The sequence below is a fragment of the Onychostruthus taczanowskii genome, unplaced genomic scaffold, assembly GCF_017590055.1.
Source record: "Onychostruthus taczanowskii isolate IOZ18803 unplaced genomic scaffold, ASM1759005v1 scaffold59, whole genome shotgun sequence".
NCBI classification, from domain to species: domain Eukaryota; kingdom Metazoa; phylum Chordata; class Aves; order Passeriformes; family Passeridae; genus Onychostruthus; species Onychostruthus taczanowskii.
In genome coordinates this window covers 95,299-120,353 of record NW_024503568.1, presented here as the reverse complement: position 1 = coordinate 120,353, position 25,055 = coordinate 95,299, and the positions used below count along the sequence as shown (strand labels likewise).

The window sequence follows — 25,055 nt, the reverse complement described above, 5'->3', positions numbered from 1 at the left end:
GTACATCATCTAAGGTTCTGTGTAGTCTGCAGCCTGTCCTTCTGTCTCCACTTGGTGTAATTGCACTGTAAGCCTCTTTGTGGCACAGACTGCACCCCTCAGTCTACACTTGTGTCATGCTACCACACCCAGGCACCACTATCAGCCAGGCAGCTCTCTGCAGCCTAACCAGCACAAAAGAAAATAAAGATCCCATAGCCCAAATGCTGCAGAGCAAGCACCCTGACATCTCCACACGTAGGTACCAAGTAAAACTGTCCTCTATGTATGCCATTTTAACAAAAGCTGGTGCTTACAGAGATATTAAATGTTCACTTACATTAAGCAGAGGAAACAAAAGGTTTAAATTTGGTTTCTCATTCAGACTCAGGTCATCAATTTATAAAAAAATTTGGATTATTCCCTACAAATCAGTAGAGGGAGATTATTTTCACTAGATACTACCCGTAAAGTTCTTAAACCATTACTTTTTAAAAATTTTACTGTTCCTGAGGCAATTTCTCACCAAATCTAGTAAGTAACAGAAGCAAATTGCAGTTAGCAGGAATGATCTGAAAGCTCATGCAAACAGCTGATCTCATTTTACATCTCCTTCAAAAATTATTAAAGGTGGAAAGGATTAACTGTCTTGAGTATGTTTAAGACCAGAATAATGCAGAAAAGCTCATCTCTCAACATCCTGGGAGTGGCTTACAAGACTCCTCCACAGAAAAGCTTATCATGAGATCACATTTAATGGAAATTTTATATTTCTTTCATCAGTAAATCAAAACATTTTTTCTTGTTACCCGCTGTGCTTCATTTGCCATGAAATTACACAATCCCTTGTGCTGATGTCCTTGCACTGATTATAATGAAGTTCTAATGAGATGATCTAGATTTCACGATCAATAATGTGAGTACTGGCAGTACTAAAACTTCCACCAGTGCTGTTACTGTGATGTTTCCCAGCCAACACTCTCTGCATTTGGATTTTAGAAGTCAGAGAAACCCACACATCACATACTGTAACCCTTTGCTGTCTCTCCTTTATAGTCAGTCACTGTGAGGGTTCATCCCAAGACTGGTTTCTGTAGGTGATGCTCTGGTAAGGGAAGAACTTATTTGTGCAACATTTAAAGCAGAATTGCAAATCTTCTGGGTTTATTATCCTAATTATGAATTTCTCTGGTTTCAATTCTCTGGGATCCAAAAGTAATGCAGAAAGTCAGCCAATGCATCTGCAAAGCAAATGCTATCTCCTGACTGCTTAAACAGGTGCTAGCATACTTGTTGGTGTGATCAGTAACACACATTTCTTGTGGCTTTTCAGCCTGCTAGATACCCGGGATCATTAGCAGTCCTTTCATTGAGGACAGCAGAGCCTCAGGCTAGGGGTTGCACAGAAATTTGGGGGTGTGGGTTAGAAACACACAGCTGCACGTACACAGCCCTTACAGCTGAAGGCTCTTCAGGTGTTATTGAAAATGGTAATGGCCATTGACCTGTAATAGAGTTTGCTGGAGTGTGGCTAAGACATGTCATTGCTAAGACATAGCTGAAGGCTGGAGAGAAAAACCTGAAGAAGCCACATTTTAGTGAAACAGCCAAGAAAATACCACTGAAAGTCCTTGAGATGTGACTGTGTAAGGCTATATTTTCATTTTTTCCCTCAGATTTAGTTGAAGAAGTAGGTACTAAATATTGATCTAACACTATAATAGACTAGATTTTACCCAAAATGCAGTTAAATAAACCAATGCAACCCCTTCACCTTTGTCAAAGCTAGGTAACATTCCTGAGACAAAAGATCACTTCTTTTTCTTCTCTTTGCAAATTTCCTTCTTTATATTTTGAATTAACTTTGTATCCACTGCTATAATTTCATGTCAAATCAAATCCAGTCATGGTAGGATTGCTGAATTCTAAGAATATAACAGAAGCAGGGATTGTAGGGAGAAAGATCTTTAATAAAAGAAACTAATACAGTTGGAAAAAATAATGGTTCAGACTGACAAGTCCTCCTTCAGGTGAGATGTTTAATGCAGAAATTAAATATTTCGAAATAGTGATCCAAATGGAGACACAAGAAACCATCTTTGCTTTGAAATTCATAAGTGGAAATTCTAGTAATTTATGACAGTGAGTAAGTTCCTTCCCCAAAGCAGTAATCTGCTATGGTAGAATAATTCTTTTCTTCTTTTTCTGCAACAGCAAATTTGCAGGTGAGGTTCAGTGGCTTGATCCAAATCGAGCAGGAGTCAATGTCAATCCTAATTTTTCTCAGCTAAGGCCAGAAAGTGCTCACCACTTCAGTGCTCAGTGCAGAACACCAAGGAGGACATTGTTCTCCAGGACAAAGCCCTTACAATAAGAAAAGAAACATGGACTGATGAATACGTGATCACGTGTAATCTTGTGAGTTCATGGCCACTGATTAAATCCAACTGAGCCAGGGTAATACCAGTGTGCAGCCTGAGTTTCCACTACACTGATATTTAAATCTCTCCTAAGCCCCCACTTCCTAAGCTTGCACTATTGCCTGCATTCATATGCACAGGGCTGCATGAGACAGCATGTTTCTGAGAGCGTGATCTGAATGATAATTTGGAGGAAGTGTCAATCAGAACAACTCTCACCCCACAACCATCACCTCAGCCTCTCCCCCCTTGCCATTTAAAATGCCCCTTATCCATTTGAATGGAAAAGGTGAGATCCTGGCTCACTGAAGTCAATTAGCAAAGCTCCCACTGCCTCTGGAGACACAATGGAGAGGGAAAGGAAAGGGATTCTTACCCAGGAAGCCCAGCATATATTAAACATATACACGATTACACAACAAACAAAAAAACGAACACAGCTTGCTAGGACTGGACAAGAATTAGATCCTACATATTCACTAAATAAATATACGGGCCAGTGGAAGGATTTTAATAACAATCATGGTGCATCAAGGGCTAGTTTAATTTACATGTTAATTGGATGTACTTCCAAAAGGCAATGAAGAAGAACATGCTAATGAGTTTTATGAAAACACCTAAAGGTCAAACAGTTAATAGACTTGGAACAAGAAAACCTTTCATTAAATGCAAATCGGTATTCTTGTAAACTGTGCAACAAGAAAAGGTACAGAAATCAAATAGAAAACATGAAAAAAGGAGCTCAGGTTCAAAAGTCAGAGCCTACATCTGCTTGCAAGTTGAAAGACAATGTATATTATGATAGAATGTGAAAATAAGTTCAACATCTGGTTCATTATCCATGGTTGTGCGTTCCTTGGTTGTGCGTTCATTCCATGGTTGTGCGTTCATTCCCAAACAAGTGTAAACATATGGAGAAAATAGTTGGGACAATTCACCAACCACAGCCATCTGGAATAAGAGTCCCATGGCACATTTGGACAATTGCAAACAACATTTTGGTTTCTTGGTCAAATACTACAGGCCAAAAACAAAACAAACAAAAAAAATCCAAGCTTCTCTACTCCACCACTGTTCAAATATACAACCTCTGGCTTTTAGTGCCATAGAATCACAGAATAAGAAGAGTTGGAAGGAATCCACAAGGATCATCGAGTCCAGTTCCTGGCCCTGCACAGCACCATCCCCATGAATCACACCATGTGCCTGAGAGCACTGTCCAAACTCTTCTTGAACTCTGTCAGGTTTGTGCTGTGACCACTTCCCTGGGGAGCTGTTCCAGTGCTCAAACACTCTCTGGGTGAAGGACCTTTCCCTGATATCCAGTCTAAACCTCCCTGACACAACTTCAGGCCATTCCCTCAAGTTCTGTCACCACAGAGAAGAGATCAGTGCCTGCCCCTCCTCTTCCCCTCACCAGGAAGTTCTAGACTGAAATGAGCTCTTCTCTAGGTTGAACAGACTGAGCGATCTCATGAAAATGTTATCAAAGAAAACTCCCCAAACTGAACAAAACCAACCAACCAACCAAAAAGCAACAACAAAAACCAAACAAACCACCAAAAACCAACACAAATTAGGCAACTCAAACCTCCCTCAGTAATCACATGCCAGAGTAGATGTCATATGATGCCTAGAGTGAATGTGGCCAAACATACATCATCAAGTGCCCTTATGCATAAAAGCCACAATAGTAATATTCACAGTCAGTTTAATTTGTATTTCAGGCGTTATTTTCTTCCTCATTTAACACAGTTCAAAAGGTTTCTCTTTCATTTAAGATCTCTAAAATTACAGTACCACTTGCAGGTGATAAACTAGAGGAATCTTTCCTTAAGTGATAAACTAATGAAACCTGAGGGAAAAAAACAAAAAGGAAACATAATTCAGAGAAAGCTGAAGCAGGAGAACTTAACTCATACGAAGCAGCCCTCGAGGTGGTGCAAAGGAATTGATCTCACCGAGTACAAGTGAAGACTGGAATGTGCAGCAGTGATGATGGCCATTATTGGTTTAGCCGTTTTACACAGAAGCAGAGGAGGAAGGAATGAGAAAGGAGCAGAGGAAAAGGGCAGGGGAAAGAGACTTGGCTGTTTCATCCTGCTTGCTCTTTTCTACCCCTGTTTATTTCCTCCTGGTTTAGCCAGAAGAAAACCTTACAGTCTTACAAGATAAAGAAAGCAAAGGGAAGAAAAGAACATTAATATTTTGAAAAACAGGAAGGATAAAATTAGCTTACCAGCTTTTCAAAATTAACAAGGTTATCCAGAAACGTTTTATTTCCTTCATGGATGAATGTGCCATCTGGAAAAAAAAAAAAAAAAAAAAAAAACCACCAAAAAACCAATTACTATTCACAACCTCTTTAAAAAAGGAAAGTATCCAATTAAGGATTGCCACAATATCTTGTAACAGTGAAACAAAAGCCTGGCCTAATGATGACATGCAGAGATTATTAGATAACAACAATATTTACACATTGTTAAGAAGAGTATTTTTAAGTGGGGGCAAGGATTTCTTATTAAACGTGACCTGTGCTACTTCTGGAATGCATAATACACAGAAGATGGCTGGGAGCAGGGGAGGGCACCCAGAGGGATGGCCCTGCATGGCATGCTGCTCGCCACACCCTGCAGCACCAATCCAGACCTTCTGCCCGTGGCTGTGCCCAGTCTGGGACAGGTCAGTCCCTGAGCCCAGACCTCCACAGGGGCAGAGCTCCCAGATGCTGGAGCTGCCTCTGACAGCCTTCATCTCCCTTCGTGGGACAAATGACTGCGAATCCTCCCCAAAGACAAGGGCTACAGCAGCGGACAGCCAGGCAGGTTAAACACAAGACACCACAGTACAGAGCCTTGAAATGAGCATCATGCCTAGGGAAAAACACTTTTATGTCGTGTTGTTGGAGGGAATTTGCAAAGGCAACAAAAGGTCAGAGGAAAAGGAAAAGGTGTATATTTGGCTCCAGGAAGAGAACTGAACACAGTGTAATGAACTGGAGGGAGGGAATATCAGGAAAAATAAATGTTGCCAAGTTAAGATACAATTAAAACAGTAGCTCAAGGCCATTTTCTCTGTTTTTCTAATGCGTATTAGGTCAGAAGTGAGACCTATCTTGGACATAAAGTACCAAAATATGAGTAGATTCCCTGTGGGAGTGGAAGCTCTGACTTCAATAGCGCAACCTCCAGGTTACTGACAGCACTGGCAGGAGCACCACAGCCCTGGCCCCATCAGCTCCCCTGCATGTGAGGGTACCCAGGAGATCCATGAGGAGAAAATGCTGAAGGAATGAGGTGGCACTCCAGTACAGTCACAGCTGTGGATGCCACTGGGAGAACGGCACACAGCAAATGGGACAAGTGTCCCTCTCAGCAGAGATGTCAGCCTCCAGCCCAGCAGTCGAACTGTGCCCCTCAGCATTTCTCCTGTCCTCACCTCTAGGACTCCTTCTGATACCCACGGACACCACGGTTTTGGGGGATTTCAGGAGTGGAAACATGCAGAGAAGCTTTGTCACACACCGGCCCCCATCCACTTCTACCTTCACCCTCCCTCAAAACAGCCAACCTGATTTATTTCCTTGGATTTCAAAGGCTCACTCTGTGCCTGAGGGGCATTTTGTAATTGCTCGGGATTGAAATGCTAAATGGCTTCAAATGCTGCTGGAAACCCGGGGCTGGGACTCTCATGGGGGGTGATGTCTCCATCACCCTGTGCCCCTAGGGTGGCTGGGCTGGGACGGACAGGGTGCCAGCCTGGACATGCAGAAAGCACAGCACATGCTGCCAAAAGCTCCAGCACCTCTCCTACCCCTGGGCTGCATCCTAAAGAGCAGGAAAGGAGGAAGCACAACCCTCTGCACCTCCGCTGCTGGGCTGCTTTGGGGCATCCAGGGAAAGGGACACAGAAAGGACACGAGCTCAGGACACAGGCAGTACTTCTGTCTATATCAGTGCAGTTAAAACCTGTCCATCACCTCTAATGAAAAACCTATACTGGAAGCAGAAATTTCCACACAGTTTTTTAAGTCATTGACAGCAATGTGTATATCTCTGAGGGCAGAAGGAACAGAAATTTGCTTTGCAGCCAACAACTAAGAGTCTAGATAAATTCAGTGGAGCAGAAAATTGCATCTGAACTAGGTTATAAGGGTATATCACAGTATTTTATTACACATTTGAAAAAATCTGCCTGATTTTCAAAAGCTGTGTCTGTGTGCTGTGAGAGCTCTGCATTTAAATTTAATTAACTTTTGAAAGGACACTCTGAAGTTATTTTTCATAATTTAAGATTTTTCTTCCTTTTTTAATTGAAACTACTTTTGTTCCTATTGTGATGAAACACAGCAATTTGCTGAGTTATTAATGATTTCTATGTTACCCATTCTTATTTTACTGGTCTTGGAAATGACCTTAATACAAATATGCTTGATATGGAATAAATTCCATTGCACTGTGCAATACTTTGGGAATTACCAACCTTGGCAACATCTCCTCATGGACCACTGTACTGAAGGACATTACTGCATTAATTTCAAAGTCTTCTTGCTATCTCCAGTTCAAGTTAAATATACAAATGCTGTCTAGATGCATGTTCTTATACACCATATTGTAATGCTGCGCAAACATCATTGCTACAAGTGACTTATGTCTGCTGCTTTTGTTTGCAGGAAGACATACTCCACAACACTGTAAAAATATTGATTTTGAAGCCTTGATAATTGTATCCATCTGAATTAATGTAAACTCCTTTGATGTGTGCAAAGAGAGGGGAAGTGTCTGGTGGCTCCCAAACTGTCACCAACTGATCTGGAGAACTGCCTTCAAACATTTCACAGCAGCAGGTCGGAATAAACAGCCTAAAGAGAACACTTTCAGAATACAGGAATAAACAAATGAATTTGCCATGTTCAAAGACTAGGCAATTAATAATTAATGACTCCAAGACAATGGAATATTTGAAATACTTGCCACTTAATTAGCTGCCCAGCTCACTGCATTAGCATGTAGTTGTACTTTAAGACTTTTTTTTTTTTAATGATTTTAGATAGTAAGATTTTATTTATCTCTTTCAGACCTATAAGAGACTTGGAAATCCCCTCCTCTAAGGACAGACAGACAGGGCAGGTTCTGCTTTCAGGGTGGCACCAGGGCAGGTTCATCCCAGCAAAGCAGGGAGGCATCTCCCAAACAGGCATCTCAGAGCAGCAGTATGAATGATCAAGGCACTGATTCAGGGGCCTGCAGGGTCACACTTCTCCACTGCAGGGGATGTGGCCAAAGCTAAAGCACACAGCTCTATCCACACTTGACAGGACACTATGAAGGTTTAAGACCTGTGTGAAAATTGGGATCTTCCCCCTGTCTTAAAAGGAAGTCGTTTATTATCCAGACCAAGTGCTACCTTGTCAATACCACTATATCTGTCACATACTCATCTTAAGAGCATCCAAAGGAAAAATCTCCTTACACTTACTTTAATTAACAACGTGAAGAGCAGCCAAGCTTTAACATTACCTTTCAGAAGTAAGGGCATGAAGGGGATTTTCGGAGATTTCATTTTCTTGAATGCATCTCTGTAAGCTTTGTGATTCAGAGAAGGATCCTACAAAACCATTGAGTAATAGACAGAAAAATCAATAGGCTATAAAAAGAGCAATTCTAAATCCATTACAGGCTTATGATCTGAACATGATTTAGATACAAAAGGTTTCTTTGGGATGCAAGGTAGCTAAAGGTTGTCTAAGCTAGCCGACATGCTGAAGTGAACAGGAACGTAAACAGTGAAAGGAACAAAAGCAATTATGCTCCTCTAGATGAAGCAGTGCTAAATTGAGAGGAAACTGCAGAATATATTCACTTGGACTGCTCTGTAATTTCCCCACAAATTTATATTAGCACAATCTCTTACTATATAGCACAAAATGTATCCCTGAATGTAATGCTGTTTAACTCCTTTAAAAAAAACCAAAACAAACATCACCAAAAGGCACCAAAAATCCCAACAAAACTGCTTTAAGATCCATGGAGCACATTGGAGACTTTCAAAGAAAATAAGGTAGTATGTTTCAGCGTAGGCAATTAAAAAAGTCATCTCAATTTTCAATGTAAACACCAGCTCACACAGAATCTTTAAAACACATTCATTTATAATGAACTCCAAGTACAGAAGCATGACAGCTGGTAAAGGCTGGATCTCCTGTTCCCTGTGCCAGGCAGTGATCTTACCATGCACCCACTTCCGTGACAGCCAGAGGAAACATTTGTTTGCTCTGCTTTGATAATGCTGACAAACACCCTCAAGCTTCAGATTTTGACATTTGTTTTTTAAAACTTGAGCTGGTCTCTTTTTCTCCTGATCTGCAGTATATTGTTTCAGATAAAGGTTGATTAGCTACCAGAGAAAAAGAACAGCTCCCAAATTGACGCTGGTGATACTACATTTGCCGCTCTCTGCCCTTCCTCCTCTGTCAGGCACACAGCCTCTTTCCTTTTCATGTTTGCATGAACATGACCACCTTGGAGCTCTGGAGAGCCACGTGGCCTTCAGCAAATCATGGATCTGACATGACAAGTCCAACTCCAGACAATAACAGGCAGACTCCAAATAAATTAGGAAGGAGGAAGGCAGGTGAAGCTAGCAATGCTCTTCTGCTGTCAACACCATACTTACCGTCAAACTTTCAAGTTCAGTGAAAAGTTTCTTGAACTTCCCAGGAATTTTCTGAAGTGTTGGAAAACAGAGAGGGGAAAAAAAAAAAAAAAAAAAAAAGAAGAGAATTTTATTTAGGCAGAAAAATTATTTAGGCATAAAAATGCTGAGGCTTTTTTTTCCATGAGACTGCTCTGGGTGAAGTGCACCAACAGGCACTTAACCCCAGCTCCACAGCTCCCAGGGGCCCACTTACAGACCACGTTCAGTGCAATGCCAGCAAGAAACTGCGCCCTGCAGCCTCATCTCGGGGACCTGCATCCTTCTTTTATGGAAACTGCTTGTTGGCAGCTGGTTTTACTTTCTTCCCCAGCTTCCATGATTAAACATCCATATCAAGCTAGATCAGTAACACAGGCTGAGAATTCAGAAACTGATCACATCCATGTTAAATCACTTGTTGTAATCGATCTTGCCCCAGAACATGGGTCCTAGAAATGAACAGGTGTCACACTCAGTGCTGTTTTATACATCACACCGTGCTGATCAGGGTTAACACTGGCAAATACTGGTGCTGAAGTGAGATATTTCCTTAATAAACTCTGTCTCTGGTATCTGCTCCTAATCCCACAGAGAGGTGCATAAAACACGTTCTAAGGGAGCCCAGGCACAAACTACTGCCTTGCCCCTCATGCCAACACCTGCTCTTCTCCACAAGCATTCACTTTCTTTGTCTCCAGGATGCTTTAATGGATTCACATCACTACACTCAAAGCAATTGTTTGTAATTTAAATTTTCATGCCGGTATTTCAGACTTGAAGAATGGTGTGTGGATCTTAAAGCCTGTCTATTTTTTCCAGCCATAGTAGTTAGTCTAGTAAAAGAGATCCACTCTTAGTACAAATCCTGTCTTGTCTTTGTCCTTAGATCCTGACAGCTACAGTGACACTACCAAGAGAAAAGAGATTTAGAACAATTAGATTAAGTGTATGTGTATGATTAAAATGCTAAAATGATTGAACATGGAACTGCATGTTTTTTTCTATCTTAAACCAGGGAAAGCGAAGCTCATTAAAACACTGGATACTGTAGGAAAAAAAGGTGGAATATACTTGGGAGCATACTACTTGTTTAAAAAATCAAGTGCAGAGCCAATATGATTTCGTCTAAATGGCTGCTTAAATTTAGGTTATTTCATTTACATGTGTAAGTAATTATAATTAATTTTAAAACATTGCTCTACTTTCTAGAAGTCACATTACTAATGCAAATAACCTTCTGCTTTTGCAACTTCCAGTGCAATGAAGTTTTACAAATAAAAAAAAAGAAAGGGTGCAACTTGATAAATATTTTACACACAGAAACGTGACATATTTACGGCGGTACATATGCAGATGCACTCTTTGTTCCGACAAGCAACATGTTCTGCTCTTCCTGAGAGAAGTCCACCGGCAGCACATGATCTCCAGAGACCTCAGCACAGAGCAGAGTTCTGCGTGGCTCTGTGCAGGAGAGATCTGTATCACTGCCTTTCAGACCATTCTTGGTCTCTTCCACTCTCCTACCGGAGCATAGAGAAATGGAATGAAGGCAACTTAGGAGGAGGCCAGGGCAAATGTTCCCCAGAGAGGTGTTTTAGACATATCAGAGGCAAGGGCTTTCTGTGTCATTGTCCTCAGGTATGTAGTTTCTCTAAAACTTTTACTTTATCTTTTAAGTCAGCTCTTCCTTGCCTATCTGAGTCTCTGTAAACAGTCCTTGCTCCTCTGTGTGTCAAAGCCTCAGACATACAAGTGATGTTTCCATATGTGTGGTTTCAGCTGAGAGGGCAGACTTTGCTCTGGACAGTGTCAGACAGGTTTGTAAATCTCTAATGGCCCTCTGGTCCCAGATGTTGGTGCTCAGGCATATCTCCAAGGCAGGAGATCACAGCCCTTCTCTGTCACTCTGTGTTACAGATGTTTTTAGAGCAGTGCCCACCTGTGGTGTTAAGGGCTTGAAGGAGGGATAAGGCTTCAACCCACCCTGCTCAATTACCCCTTCCCCAGTATTTGGTTCATCAGCAGATACGGTAAACTTGCAGATACTGTAATTCAACATGGATGCCATTTGGATGGAAACAAAAAAACCACAACACAAATACAGATCCCAGTGGGACCCTCCTTTAAACTCATGCTCTGTGTAGCAACCAGTTGCTTTTTAAGCAAATAATCTCTGTTCTCCAGTATGCTCCTTATTCATGGCTCATTTCCTAACTTCGTTGTTTAAGATGAGCAGCTGCAAAAAAAAACCTGATGAAAGACTACTAAAGAAGGTTCATTTCTACTTTGTTGATTTGGCTTTTTAATTAAATTATTCCATAATAAGTTATTGCTTGTTTGGAGCCACCTTTGTAAGACTTTTTGTTTTGACATCTACTTAAAATGCTAGAATAATTGATTTTGTTTTAAGGGGACAAGATCTCCATGCTTTGTTATTATTTAAAACTCTGGAAGGACACATTTAGGTGGTTTTTTTTAATACCTGTGTATCTAAGGTTTCAGGTCATAAAGAATTTTCTCCACCAACACTCCCTCCATGTTTGATTTCAGCATGAAAAAAATAATAATCAGAAAGAAAAGGTAATTCACCAGTATACAGCCTTTGTGCAAAATGCTTTTGACAGTGTCTGAAAGATATAAAGATGTGTCTTACCTCCCAGGTCTGAGACAGCCGGCTGACAGATGCAGTGTTGAGACCCATAACAATTGCAAAGAATGAATTCAGATTTCTTTGGGCTTTACAGCTGAGGAATAAAAATATGATTTTTTTTTTTGGTACTCAGAATCCGTGATAAATGGAATGCACACGTATCCTAGGTTACTGAGTCTCATTTCAACCCTCAGCACTAACATACAATCATCTTCCACATAATGAACTCATTAAATGTCCTCTCATAACCACCTGCAGTCTAGGTGATGGGGTCTCTAAGAAGTTTTTTAGAAAACGTTCTCCTGTCTCATCAACCCTGTTGTTGGCAGGTTAATTTTTTGCCTTTGCTGTCAAAAGTAATTTTCCCTTTTCAATGTTCAAGTTACTCCCAGCTGTCCTTTACCATACAGAATAATTTCTTGACCTCTATTCTGTTGTATAATAAATATTTTCATTCTCTTTTTCATCTTTTCTGTAAATTGTACAACATAGGCTCCTTCAATTTCTCTTCGTAGTTGTGGCCTGCAATTTGCTTTTCCATATTGTTATTATCCTTCATTGAATTCTTTGTAATTTATTTTAACTCATATTTAACTCTTATTTCCTTCACTACTTTCTCATGTAGCGAGACAGTGGGGAGGGAAAAAGAAATATAATTACTGTTCTACGTTCTTATGCAAGTATAAAACAAACAGCAAATTATTTATTTGGAACAGCATCACATTTTGTCCTTTTAATTTGTCATCTGTTATCACCCAAGGACCTCTGTCACAGTGCTGTTCTTTACAATCATGCATTTATTTCTTCAGCTCAGTATTAGCATTCTGTAGCTGAATTACTTGGCATCTATCTAAATTAAATCTTATCCTACTGTTGTTTGCACATGCCACTAGACTCCTTAGATAATTCTTTTTTTTCCCCATCTATCTATCCTCCAATGCAATCCCTCATCATTTTTATTGTCTGAAAATCTGGTTACTGTTCAATTTACATATGCCTATAAACCAGTTGCAGCTAGTACTGGTTCCAGTACATGTCCCAATTTGCTTGATTTCTCTATTTTTTGACATTTTACTGTATACAATCAGACCATGCTTATTTCTAGTTCATTAGGAAACTTGAAATCCTAAAATACTGAGTCCTTTTAAAACAAAAATATTGCCCTGTCTCTTGCAGATTTTTGGAGACCATACAAATATATGGGTGCATTTGTGTGTGAGAGTGAATCTTCTTTTAAGACAATTTAAAGTGTGAATGAATCCACTGGCTTCACTGGGATTTATCATCTGGGAAAAGTGCATGCCAAGGCCTTAGGCTGGAAAATGGCCAGAAGTTGGTACTAGTTTTATAAAGCCTGTCCTTATCACTGTGTACTATCTTGAGACAGTGTATTTCTCACTTCACTTCAGCTGCCTTCAAGTAAATCCTAACTTTGTTTCTTAGATTCTTTTTATCATTAAAGCCAGGCAGCTCCCAAAGGCAACTCATTTCAAAACAAGGAAGGTGTCCAGTGCAGCCTGCACGAACTCTCTGTTGGGTGGGCCCACTCCTCTCAGCAAGCAGTGGAGAGAAGGGATGTCTCTCACAGCCACCACTGCTTGCTTGGGGAGCAAAAAGCTGCTGTTGTAACCTCTTTGTTCTAACCTTACATTGACTTGTTTCTTTAACTCCCCAGGATGTTTTTTTTTTTCTAATAACATGCTAATTAATTTTGTTTATTGAACCACTTGCCTTCTCTTTTAGACTACTCATCAACAGAAGAGTATGGATTTGTTTTCCAAAAACTCTCTTTTTTATGTATTGACACACTTGTGTAAAATGCATTCCTCAACAGCAAAGAACACAGATGATGGACGTGAAATCTTAGTCCTGGTGGATTCCTGACCAGACAAAGATTCCTGGCTGAATCTGGGAGCAGAGAACAGGGAGCAGCCAGAGCAGTTCATAGTTCCCTCCCTCTCTGCCATAGTCATAAACAAAAGAGGAGGGCTGCTTGGCTTGTCTCATGATGTGTTTAGCACACCATCCTTCTACCCTAATTGCTCCTCTCTCATCAACTCTTCCAGAACTGATGACATACAGTGGTGTGTTCATTTAGAAAGCAGCTTTTATGATGGAAAAAAAAATCTTGTTAAAACTACACACGCTCTTATTTCATCATCTACATTCTCCAGTGATGGGTGCTTCTGCAATTCACTGGGAGAGCCTGTCTACTGCTTACTGACAACCGTATTTAGTCTCCATAACTCTGGCTTTTCACTTAACAGAATGGAATCAATAAAAATAGAGCAACACTTTAATCTGGTAAAAAATATATTCTTATTCAGGACTGACATAACCTTTTCCTGGGATGCAAATTAATGCTACAATGGTGCAAGCAAGGCACCTAGAACCAACCATTTTATGGTCATTGACAAGGCAGAAAATGAACATATTACTGGATACCACACAATTTGCAAACTAAATCAGATCACATTTATGAGTTACAATAGATTAGATTAGAAGAATTAATTTCTCTAAAGGTACTGCTTCAGCAGAGAACAGTCCTTTCTATGTAAGTGCCTTGCAATTAAATCAGCCCAGTCGATGAAAGGAACAATTCATACATTTTCCACGAACATGCATATTCAAATATTGCAGAAGACCAACAAGTGGAGAGAGAGGTGAGGAGGATGATTGCACATATTTAAATTGCTCCATTTCCTTGTTACTAAGACAAAGGGTGATTACAGAGAAAAGAGATCTCTGTGTATAGTATATATTTGCATTCTGTTGCAAGACATAGAATAAATGCCAGTACTATTTAGTAACAGTGAAAGAGTAGACTGTCAAATCTAACACATGAAAAAGCCTACCCCTCCAATAAGTAAAGGACTAGTCCAGAGAAGATTACATGGGGTAACAGCTTATTGCAGTTAGGTTCCCCTCTAAAGGCAGGACTTTCAAGTTCCTAACAGGATGTTTTGGTTTCTATCTAGTCGTGTGTGACTGTTTTGCTGCCAAAATAGTTCCATCATATGGTCCTCAGGTTAGCTGAGCTCAGAAGGAGCTATCTCTGCACCATCAGGGATGTTGCAGCTGACACTGCAGACACAGCAGCTAAGCTGCCAGGGGAGATTTGGGCAGCACACACTCCACCAGGCCTAGTTTTGACCAGGCTCTGCTGTTGTTATCTACGGACTGTTTTATTTAGGAATGCTTACTACACTATCAAAACACAGGGTGACAAATTAGTTTTCTTTCCTTTCTTCTCCACCTACTTCTTGCCAAACAAACCATGTGAATTCCAGGATTTCTCTTGCAACGCCAGCAACTTACTGGGCAGCAATCTTGATGAACTTTTTCACTAGCTGTACGCGTTTGCAGAGCTGGCTACAGAGGAGAATCTCGGTGGCGACCCAAAGCTGGACCTCGTTGCATCTTTGAAGCAGAAGACTGAGATTCTCAGTGTTTTCAGCACTGCCCTGTCTGCTGAATGTGAAGTATATCAGCTCTTGCTGGAAGACATGGACAACATTATTAGGGATATAGAAACAATTTAAATATAAATGAACGGTAAATTATTTAAAACTATGTTTTTGAAACAAGGTCTGGTCACAAATGGTTATTTTTTCATTATCCATGAGCCAATCACAAATGGTTCAGGTTTGGCTTAGCAAAATTTAGAGACTTATTACAGAAGGCAGGTGGACTGGAAATCCTGCAAGATATGATCTTCTTGTTAGAATTCCCAAGGTACCATTTCTGGCTATAGCCAGGTATAAGACATAACAATCTATTTCTGTATTTCATCACTTCTGTTCCAGTATGAAAAATCAACCATATCAAACCACTGCAGAATTTGAAAAATTTCTTTTCAAACTTGTTTCTGTATTAGCCAATTTTTAATCAATAGAGGTGTGGGTCTTGATCTCTGTTAAAAAAAAAAAAAAACCAAACGTGGCCAGTTTCAAATTTAAAGCATCTAAACTGAATAAAAGAACTCAAAATTATAGATAAGGAAAGCATCTGGTGAAAACCAAGGCAATTTCACATTCATTTTCTCAAAAAGCCAACATGCTTTTCAGTAAACAGTACTTTCAAGAGAGCTTTTCTACTGTTAACATGTGTTTTACTCAGCAACCCAAACTAGAACCTATCAAAGTCATTGAAACAACCCAATGGGTCCTGAAGTGCACCATTATCTCATTTAATAAAGCCTGCCTAGTATTCTTCATCTCACTGAAGCCTACCAAGAACAAGAACAGTAATGTGACCATCTGAATTGCTGAAACTGTGAATTCTTTTGTGGCTAAAGTGATATGAAAGACAACTATTTCTGGAATCCCATATTTACTGAAACACTTTCAAGTGCATAGGATATTCTGCATATGTAACCCATTCACAGAGAAGGTTTTTAGAAAATAATCATGGTCTTTTACTCTTTTGAGGCAAATCTCAATAAAACACATCAGGTATACAGGGAACATAAGAGATGCCCAAACACAGGGAAGTTACAAACCTCTGACAATTCTTTTCAGTCTCAAGGACTGCAAGATAACTCTTGGACCTGTGACCACTACTGAGAGCTGCCAAATCATGCTGTCATGACAGTGAAGCAAGCATCCAGGAGTACCAATGCTCCAAAATGCATCACAATGATGCAATGCTGCATGACAGTAATATACCTGGAAGTGGATGTGGTGCTTCTTACCTCGTGAATTGCATTGAAGAGGCTCCAATCAAAGTTTGTTAGTTCTAAGGCAAGATCCCAGGTGTTGATTCCCAAAATCCTCACAGATCTTTGCTGCAATTCCTCATTTTCAGAAAATGGGCTCTAAATGAACAGACAAGAGCAAAATAAATTCCTCAAGAAATGCCAAAGGCTCTGCAATGAAACAGTTACTGGACTAAGGTACCAAACAGAGCTGAGCAGGTAATCTTCTCTAAGTGCACTCTGAGGGCTTTTTTCCCCACTAATCAAAATGAAGGAGCCATAACCTATTTAATAAATAGCTTGAAATGGGAAATGGGTCAATAGGATCAATGATTTGCTTTGGAGAGTGAGGCCTTCTCCCCCTCTCCTTCTCTCTCCCTCTCCCAACCTTGAATATAAAACACTGGCCAAGCAGACAGCATAATAAAAATAAAATCCCTCAAACTATCAGGAAATAAAATCTAAATTAAGACATCAGTAAATTTTCTGATATAAAAGAATCATTCTAAAAACACATTGGTTTAAGAATAAACGCACATAACTTGCCCTCCAGTCCACTTTAACAAATAACATAAATCCATGTATTTTATGATTAATCTATCCCAAAAGTAATCAACAAAGAGTAAAACGCTGTGGGTTCTGATTCATAAAAGTTACTTAGTATATTACTTTGGAGTGCTGTGGTACTGTTGGTATTCAGGGTCATTTGACATTTCCATTATTAGCTGGGATTTTCAAAGTTTTGCATTTCTCTTGGCTTTTTTAACCTCATCAGTCTGAAACTTGGCACATGAACCAGCTGCCAAGATGGAAGATTATTCTTACCAGTTAAGCCATTACTTTGGTGCTATATTTCAGACTGTTACAGCAAGATTTGCAATTTTTATTATGTAACTAATGAAACTAGGTTGGCTGTCACCTGTCTACGCTGGAAACCTTCCCTTGATATCCACGTTTTAAGAGATGGCTCGAAAGCCAGAGATAATGGGGATGACAGATTACAATGATAGTGGCACGTCAGCTCTTCGGGGTACATTGATCCGACAAAATGTAAATAGACATTTCTCATCCCGAGGATGAATGCACAGATCCTAGCGGTACTGACAACGCGTAGAAGTCAGCTGTGATACAGCCCCTACTCTTTCCTGGAAACATCTGCGTAATTAGCAGAAAACTATTGGAACACTGAAGTGCCTGACCATGCCTGCCTCACTGAGGTTTTGGGAAAGCGTGGAGGGAGGGAGGGTGCAATCCTGATTTCTGAAGACAGAGGGAAGGATGAGAGAGATCTGCTGCCTCTCGATCCGCTGACCTTCCCAGCGACGGCATGAGGACGGAGAGAAGACAGGCAGAAGGAAAGGAGGAGGACACACCCCCAGTGGTACACACCAGCTGGCCACAACACAGGGGTCACACTGATGGGTCTTGTGGAACTCACATGACATCTATTTCCACATGTAGTAATTCCAGGGAATTTGTTCACCACTTTGTATCATTATGTACCAGTCAAAGTGCTACAGTGGCACAAGGCAGGGCGGGGAGGAAAGAGTCACAAAAGCCCTGAATAATCCTCATCCCATCTATTCTGGTACAAACACAGGTCAGTTTTTCCAGGCTGATGTAGATTGCAAGATTTAAACTGCACAGAAGCTTTGGTTTATTTAAAATTGATGAACAAATTCCATTACTGTTCAGTCAAGTAACTGCTGTTAATGAAAGTTTGGGGTTTTTTTAAGGAATAGAGCAGCTCAGTAAGCTTTATTAAGGAAGCAAAAAATAAATTCTGCATTGAAAAAGCCCTCGGAGCAGAATACTAAGGTTTTGATTTGGAGTCAGACAAATGAAAAATGGGAAATACGCAATACCACTCCTTACCAAAGAATCAGTCAGATCTTTTCGGTATACAAACATACGACTGGATGACTCCAAAGATTTTGAGATAGCCAAATCATTTGGTTGTAGCTCATGTTTTTCTGTAAAAACAGCAAAAAACCAGAAGTTTCAGAACAGGAGTAAAAGCTGTATATGAGAAATAAAGATACAATTGTATTTGTGAAAACACATCAACTTCTGAGAAAGTAACTAGGCATCAAATTCAGTCTCTGTAGGGACCAATCATCTCCACCTCATCATCTTGCTCAGGCAGGATACAGCACAAAAAGCTTCCTGCTTCTGCTTTTCAAACTGCATTTCACATAGAACAGAAAGAATCCCTGAATTCATCTGGTCTAGCTTCCCATGGCTTATAGAACATTTAATTTCAACCCAGTGTATCTAGTATAAATGTAGTGAATTTTGTTAGAGCAGAGTGTCTCAGCCTCAGGAGACTGAGCTGTTGTGTGTCACTGGAGACAAAACCAGGGGTGGAGATTAAACCAGTAGCCACAGCCACTGAACAGGAAAAGAAGTTTAAAGGATCTCATCACCATGAAATTCACCCCACAGAGCAGTAACACAGTATTTACAGTAATTCTTCTAAACTTAGAGCAAATAATTTAGGAAATATCTGAGTAAAACAGCAGCACACTGGTAGCAAAGGGTAAGGACTTTTTTCCTTCCAGTCCAGAGCACTGGTTCAGCTCTGGGGAATCTTTAACGAACTAGAGAAAGGTGGGGGGGGGAGGTGGGAAATAACACAAAACTACAAATACAGCTTAAAAACTGCCTTGCAAAAACTGTCACTTCCTGAGGGCTCCAAGTATACTCTGGAGACCAGATACATGATAGACCCAAAACTACACCAAGAACACTGACAGTTACCCTGGACTCTGCATTGCCCATGAGGAGTAGGACCAGGAGAAGGCTGAGAGCCAAATATAATTTCAGACAGTTTTCCTTTTTATCCATGCTCACTTATCCATTGATGCACAGATGCATTAGCTGAACTATAATTATGGTTTTTTCAAGGTAATTTTGAATAAAGAGCTTGCTTATCCATTATTGGAGTACAATAAGAACAGGTTCTCCAGTGCTTATACTGCTGCCCTCCAAGCAGATGAAAGACAAGAGTTCTAAGTCACACAAATAGCAAAAACACAAAGCAGAAAAAAAACATAGTAGGTTGGTGTTTATTACTTGCAGTACAGGATCCATAAGAAGAAAGACACTGGTATTGTTGTATTTCAAATTAACTCAGGCAATGTAACTAAATAACATTTTAGGGGTTGTAAAGGTCACATACAAATGGCTTTCCTACTATACCTGCATTTTATTTACTGTTTCTCATTGAACAACCAAGTGGCAACCACTTCTATTTTGTGGCTTTCCTGGGAACCAATATAGTCTGTTTCATTATTTATGAATGGTTGGTTTTCTTTAGCTAAGCAGGCAGTTAGAACCAGATTTATTGCTATCAGAGCAAAACTTGACCTGCTCTTGAACAGGAGAGAAAGACCTGAAAAACAACAGCAGCAGAGTGATTTTGCAGTGCTGTGAAATGCACTGGAGGTGAGTTTGGGCATACCAAAAAGAGTAAAAAGAGTATGCCTGAAAATGATTTAGCCTGATGGCCAGGACACCCATGTGTAATGTTCCCAATGGCTGCTCCGTGCCCAGGATCTCAGCAACCAGAGCAGGGCACCATCTCCCCGACACCCACACCAGTGCACTGAAAAATAAACCTATTTAATTGAGCTCAGCATGGGGGAAAAAATGTGACCTTCCAGTTCTGAATCAAAGATATAAACAGAACAAACCAGCACTTGTGTGTATTTCATCTAACTAGATTGACAAAGAAGTAGCAATGAGTGCTGTAATTTAAAAGACGCATCCTTTGTCTTAGGGGATCAACACCAACTAATGTTATCTGAGAATATTGCCTAGATATTCTACACTCTTAGTCCTTTTGTACATACAGCTTCACAGCTCTATGTACCTAATTAAATTACTTCCAAAAAACATCACAACGACTAAAACAACCTGACCAAGGAACTTGAGACCTGCCAAAGACCAAAGAAGATCTTGGGACTTTGGCTGGTCCCTAGTAACACTCCACAATCACTATAGTCATTCTTAAAAAAGAAATAAGCCTTTCTTTTTAATGATTAACACTAAAACAACAGGCAAAATATGTCAGTTGCTGCCTACAAAATACATTTCTTCCTCCTTTCAGCTCAAGAATATTTGTTGCCTATGCCATAAATGAGGAGACAGCCATGCATATAGTATTTGCTATTCCCATCTCTATTTTCAAGGCAAACCATGCCTCATTTCCTTCAAAATTAATTTAAATTCCAAAATAGGAGATTCATCTGTGAAAAAGAAATAAAACCTTGCAATACTGCTGGAGATTGAGAGTTCTTTACACTCTCTTCCCAGCCAGGAGATGCTACATCCCACAGTACCCAAGAAAGAACTGTTGCCATGGAAACAAGTCTCTGGGAAGCAGCTCTTCATTGTTCCCCTGGTCATCCAGCTGTGGGCCCATAGAGGAACAGCTGTATCCTTGCATCAGAAAATGCCAGCCCTTCCTTACCTGAAGCAATAAAAGGTAAGCAATCAGATGGAGGGAAGTTACTTACCACCAGAGAATGAGACTGTTACCAGCGCCAACTCCTCCTCCGGGTACTGGATCTTTTCTGCCACAATCTTCAGAATCTCCTGAGCTGAAGTGGACACTTGAGCTTTCACACTGACATAGGAGTGCTCCGTTATATACACACGGCAGAAAACTGCACAAAGGAACAAAGGCATGCTCAGCTGTAGGCAGAGACCTGAACAGAGCAAAGAACAAACCTGCAGACCCCACCACAGCAATGCCTCAGCTGCCTGGCTGCTGTAGGAAGGGGCAGTCACGGCACCCTGACACAAAGGACATGAAACTGAGCATAAACTTCATCATTTTTCCCCTCCCCACTTCCTGTCCCTGAGAAATGAGAGAGGCAGGCAAATGGAAACACAGACTCCCACTGCAATACCTATTTAAGATTTCCTACCCTGAGGATTTGTCACAAACAACTTCCTTCACTGCCTATCTTCTCCGAAACTCAGCTGTTGCCATTTTTTCTCCCTTTCTTTTAGGTTCAGATAAATCACTGCCCTTTCAGTATACTTCATGTTTGCTGCAGAAATTATTTTGGACCTCCATTTCTACCTGGAACAGGAAGCTTTGCAAGAACAGTGCTCCCAGGTTTTCAACCACTCCTGATAGCTTATCTGTCTAGACATCTAAACTACTTGCCAGAGTATTTCAGCACCAGCAGAGACTGCCCAAACTGCCATCCAATTAGTTCTGACAACTCATTTCCTGAATCACAAGCAGCACATATAAATGGGACTGGTTTGGAGAAACTCCCTGGGCTCACTATTTCCACTGAGGTCCAAGAGTTGGTTCAGCTCTGGGAATGCCGTGGTCAGCTCTGCGATTACTTTTTTCCACTGCAAAAAGGGATGTACACTCTCTCTGCCTGCCAGAACTAAATTTTAGGTTTACATCTTTTGCACAGTTTGCCCTAGCTAGTTCTTTGAAACATGGCTGCCACACTTAAGCAGAAGAAACTGAGCCGCAGACTTGCATAAATATTTTGAAAATTACATCTGCTAATCAGAATTGTCACAGCTCTTAGTTTCACACTCACTTCAGTGCTCAATTAAACTTTCAATTTCCTTCTCCTCTAGCACTTCTTACTCTAGACAGGCTGCTACCATGCCAACACATTACAACTTTTCTTCTCCAGAACTCTTGTATTTTTTTATTATCTTTATTGGCGGATGTATGTAGCAATAGCTCTTTGCTTGTCCTACAGATCTTCATGGCTTCAGGGCACTTTCATTAGTGAAGACTATACCAGAAGCAGTTAAGAACACTATTCTTGAGAACAGGGTTTTTTCCTGTTGTAGTAAAGAAAAAATGAATATGAGAACGAAGGAGGGACTTAATGTCGAGTATTAGGGGGAAAAACGCCATTTGATTTTATAATTCCTTTTTAACCTGTCTCTGCTGACAGAGAGTAAATGAGATGCTCATTCTATGGCACAATATTTTATCAGAATGGATCCACATCATGAAGACAGAGACATCCAACTGCACTTTAAATTACAAAGTAGAAAAATAAATTAAAAAAAAATCTGATATGAATATTTGGACTCCTTATACAAACTGACACACCTTGCTTACAGTGAATTTGTTTGAAATGTCCTCTCTGTCATTTGCGAAGGGACAATAACAGCAATGTCATTTTATAAATGGGCTATTGATTCATTCTTCTTTTAACACTGAACTAAATCAACCCACAGGTTAGATGCTCATGCACAACCACCATAGTGATTCTCCCCCTCACACCTTTCCAACATTCTATCTGTGGTATCTCTTGGGATGGACCACATCATCTCTTCCAGGAGCCTGTGCTGCTCCTCTGTCAGAAGGAGGGAATGCCAGAGGGAGGAAGTGGCCATGGTCTGCAAGCTGCCCTGGTAATGACTGCAACAGAGGATAAAACACCTCTGGTCAAGGGGCATAGAGCAGCTGGACAAGCACCATCAGTCAGACAGCACTCCACTACACAGGGTTAGATGTCCACCCTCTGCATCTGTCTCTCCCTTCTCCAGTTTCACTCTGGCTATTTCATTCCTTCAATCCCATCATAGTGCATGGCTCCTGCTCTCAAGGAGTGAGACAAAAGCAATTTAACTCAGTCAGGACTGGCCTTGCTGGGTCCTGTCCTGGTTGCTGACCTACCAGTACACTTTCCAATCCACTTTCTCACACTAGTACACTTTCCAGTCACTCACAAGCTGTGTCCAGCTTCAAAAGAATAATAAATGTGGGGGCTCTCATCCACAAATAACATTTTTAGAAGAAGCCTTGGTAACATAAACCTCAAAACCCCCTATATTTGAAGCACAAAAAGAGGATCACCTACCAGCAGCACATACTGTGCAAGTCTTTCGACTTGGCATAGAACAAGCTCAGTTTTTATTCTCTCACAAATGAGCACTAAAAATACCCTGACTTCCAGTGAACTTCAGGAGTCTTTTTCCCAGTAAGAAATGAAGACCTACTGTCAAAGAGCGAGGCTGCAAGGCAGGAGGTCCTTCTGCCATTCCCGGTTTGCGTACACAGCATTCTCCTCTCTGCCTCCTTCCTCGCTCAGGCATTGCAGGAGGGTGACAGCCTCACTGCCTTACTAATAGTGATGCAGGGAATTGCCTTTTGAAATGGCTGGCATTAAAGTGAAGCGGCACCTGGCGCTCCATGCAGAGATGTTTTTGAGCAGAGAAGGAGCGAAGGCACATTCCCAGAGCTAGCAGATCCTGGCCCATTTCATGTGACAGGCTTATTCATTCACCTTTCACAACCAAGATATAGGTCAAGAGCCCAAGAGCATGAACTGGAGCAGAAGTAATGCCTGGTGGACAGGCTGCCAGCACACCTGGGACACACACACGACTGTCACAGGGGTGCTGGAGGAACCGGACAGGGCAAAAACCCCTTGAGATACCATGGCACTGCTGAGCCCTGTAAACCAGGAGGAAGGAAGGAAAACTTGCCAAATATTTCTTCTTTTGTGTCCCTAAGGTCTTGTTCAAAAGCTGTATGTCAGCTAAAGAATTTTTACATTGAAGTCCTTGAGAAACCATTTAATAGCTTTTGAGCTTTTCCTCCACTCTTTCATTTATACTCACTTTCTTCTGTTTCATTCACGGTTCCTCTGTGCTGCAGCCAGTTCTCCTTTACACTGAACTGGTGGAAAAAGGTTTTATTCTGTGAGGGAGTGGAAAAGAAACAAAGGAAAGAAAAAACAACAGTGTTTTTTTTTTTACATCCTTGCTGTTTACAAAGCAGTAATTCCCAAAATACAGCATTTAACCCATATGTCTGGCCAAAAGGTTTCTGTATAGGAAGTACACCCACCCTTTCTTGGAGCAGTAAACTGGGAGTTGCCTTTCTAAATAATGGCCAAGGTGGGGATTTTGGAGGAAGCAGGACATGCCAAGGCTAAGCAGCCTGCACAATTCAAGGTTTTCTGTATTCGTGTTCAGAGCCCAATTCTTATACACTTATATATATTTCCTATGTAGCAATCAGCCTATTTAGCAATTTCACTGCAATCTCATGTTCTGCCTTCCACATTTTTGCAGAAACATTTAAAGCTTATTACACACTTCAGCTTCAGCCCAGTAAAACTGGCAAGCACAGCAATTCACCTCTGAGCAGTTTGTACACCAGCTTTCTCTGGCCGCAACTTGTCCCTCCAGTCAGACAGATTCATGTTCCTTCCTCTCTTTTTGTCTGTCCCTGTCACAATAAATCCGCCCTTTGCTCTGTTTACTTGACATCCATGTCAATGTCTGTGTTTAGCCCAGTTTGCCCAGCTTGCTACATCCCTCTAGCTCGGGACACCCTCCCAGGTCTCTCCTGAATTTTGACATCTCAAAGCATCTTGTTAACATGCTAATACTGTCACAGCCACTGCAGGTTAGCTCACACTGCTGATACCCAGGATGCACTCAAAGGAAAAAAAATATTCCTTAAGCAGCATTGCAGGTCTAACCTCACTGATGTGTCCTGTCATGTTTTTGTTCACCAGTCATGTTCAGTTAAGAAGCCAAGAAAAGAGAAAGAAGTGAGGAGAGGGGGAAAAAAAAGTGAGATGGTAAGTTATCTAGCTATCAG

General features: G+C 40.8%; 1 protein-coding gene across 1 annotated transcript in view; it reads right to left on the bottom strand.

Moving 5' to 3' along the window:
* The window catches only part of RAPGEF5 (Rap guanine nucleotide exchange factor 5), a 91,065-nt gene that overhangs the window by 7,553 nt on the left and 58,457 nt on the right, over positions 1 to 25,055 (bottom strand). Inside the window, exons 8-16 of the mRNA XM_041418220.1 lie at positions 24,065 to 24,143; positions 20,962 to 21,111; positions 18,317 to 18,414; positions 16,439 to 16,561; positions 15,064 to 15,242; positions 11,749 to 11,839; positions 9,075 to 9,125; positions 7,919 to 8,006; positions 4,639 to 4,703 (exon numbers count right to left, since the gene is read on the bottom strand). Coding sequence (XP_041274154.1) covers positions 4,639 to 4,703; positions 7,919 to 8,006; positions 9,075 to 9,125; positions 11,749 to 11,839; positions 15,064 to 15,242; positions 16,439 to 16,561; positions 18,317 to 18,414; positions 20,962 to 21,111; positions 24,065 to 24,143 — 924 coding nt within the window. The remainder of the gene's footprint in view (positions 1 to 4,638; positions 4,704 to 7,918; positions 8,007 to 9,074; positions 9,126 to 11,748; positions 11,840 to 15,063; positions 15,243 to 16,438; positions 16,562 to 18,316; positions 18,415 to 20,961; positions 21,112 to 24,064; positions 24,144 to 25,055) is intronic.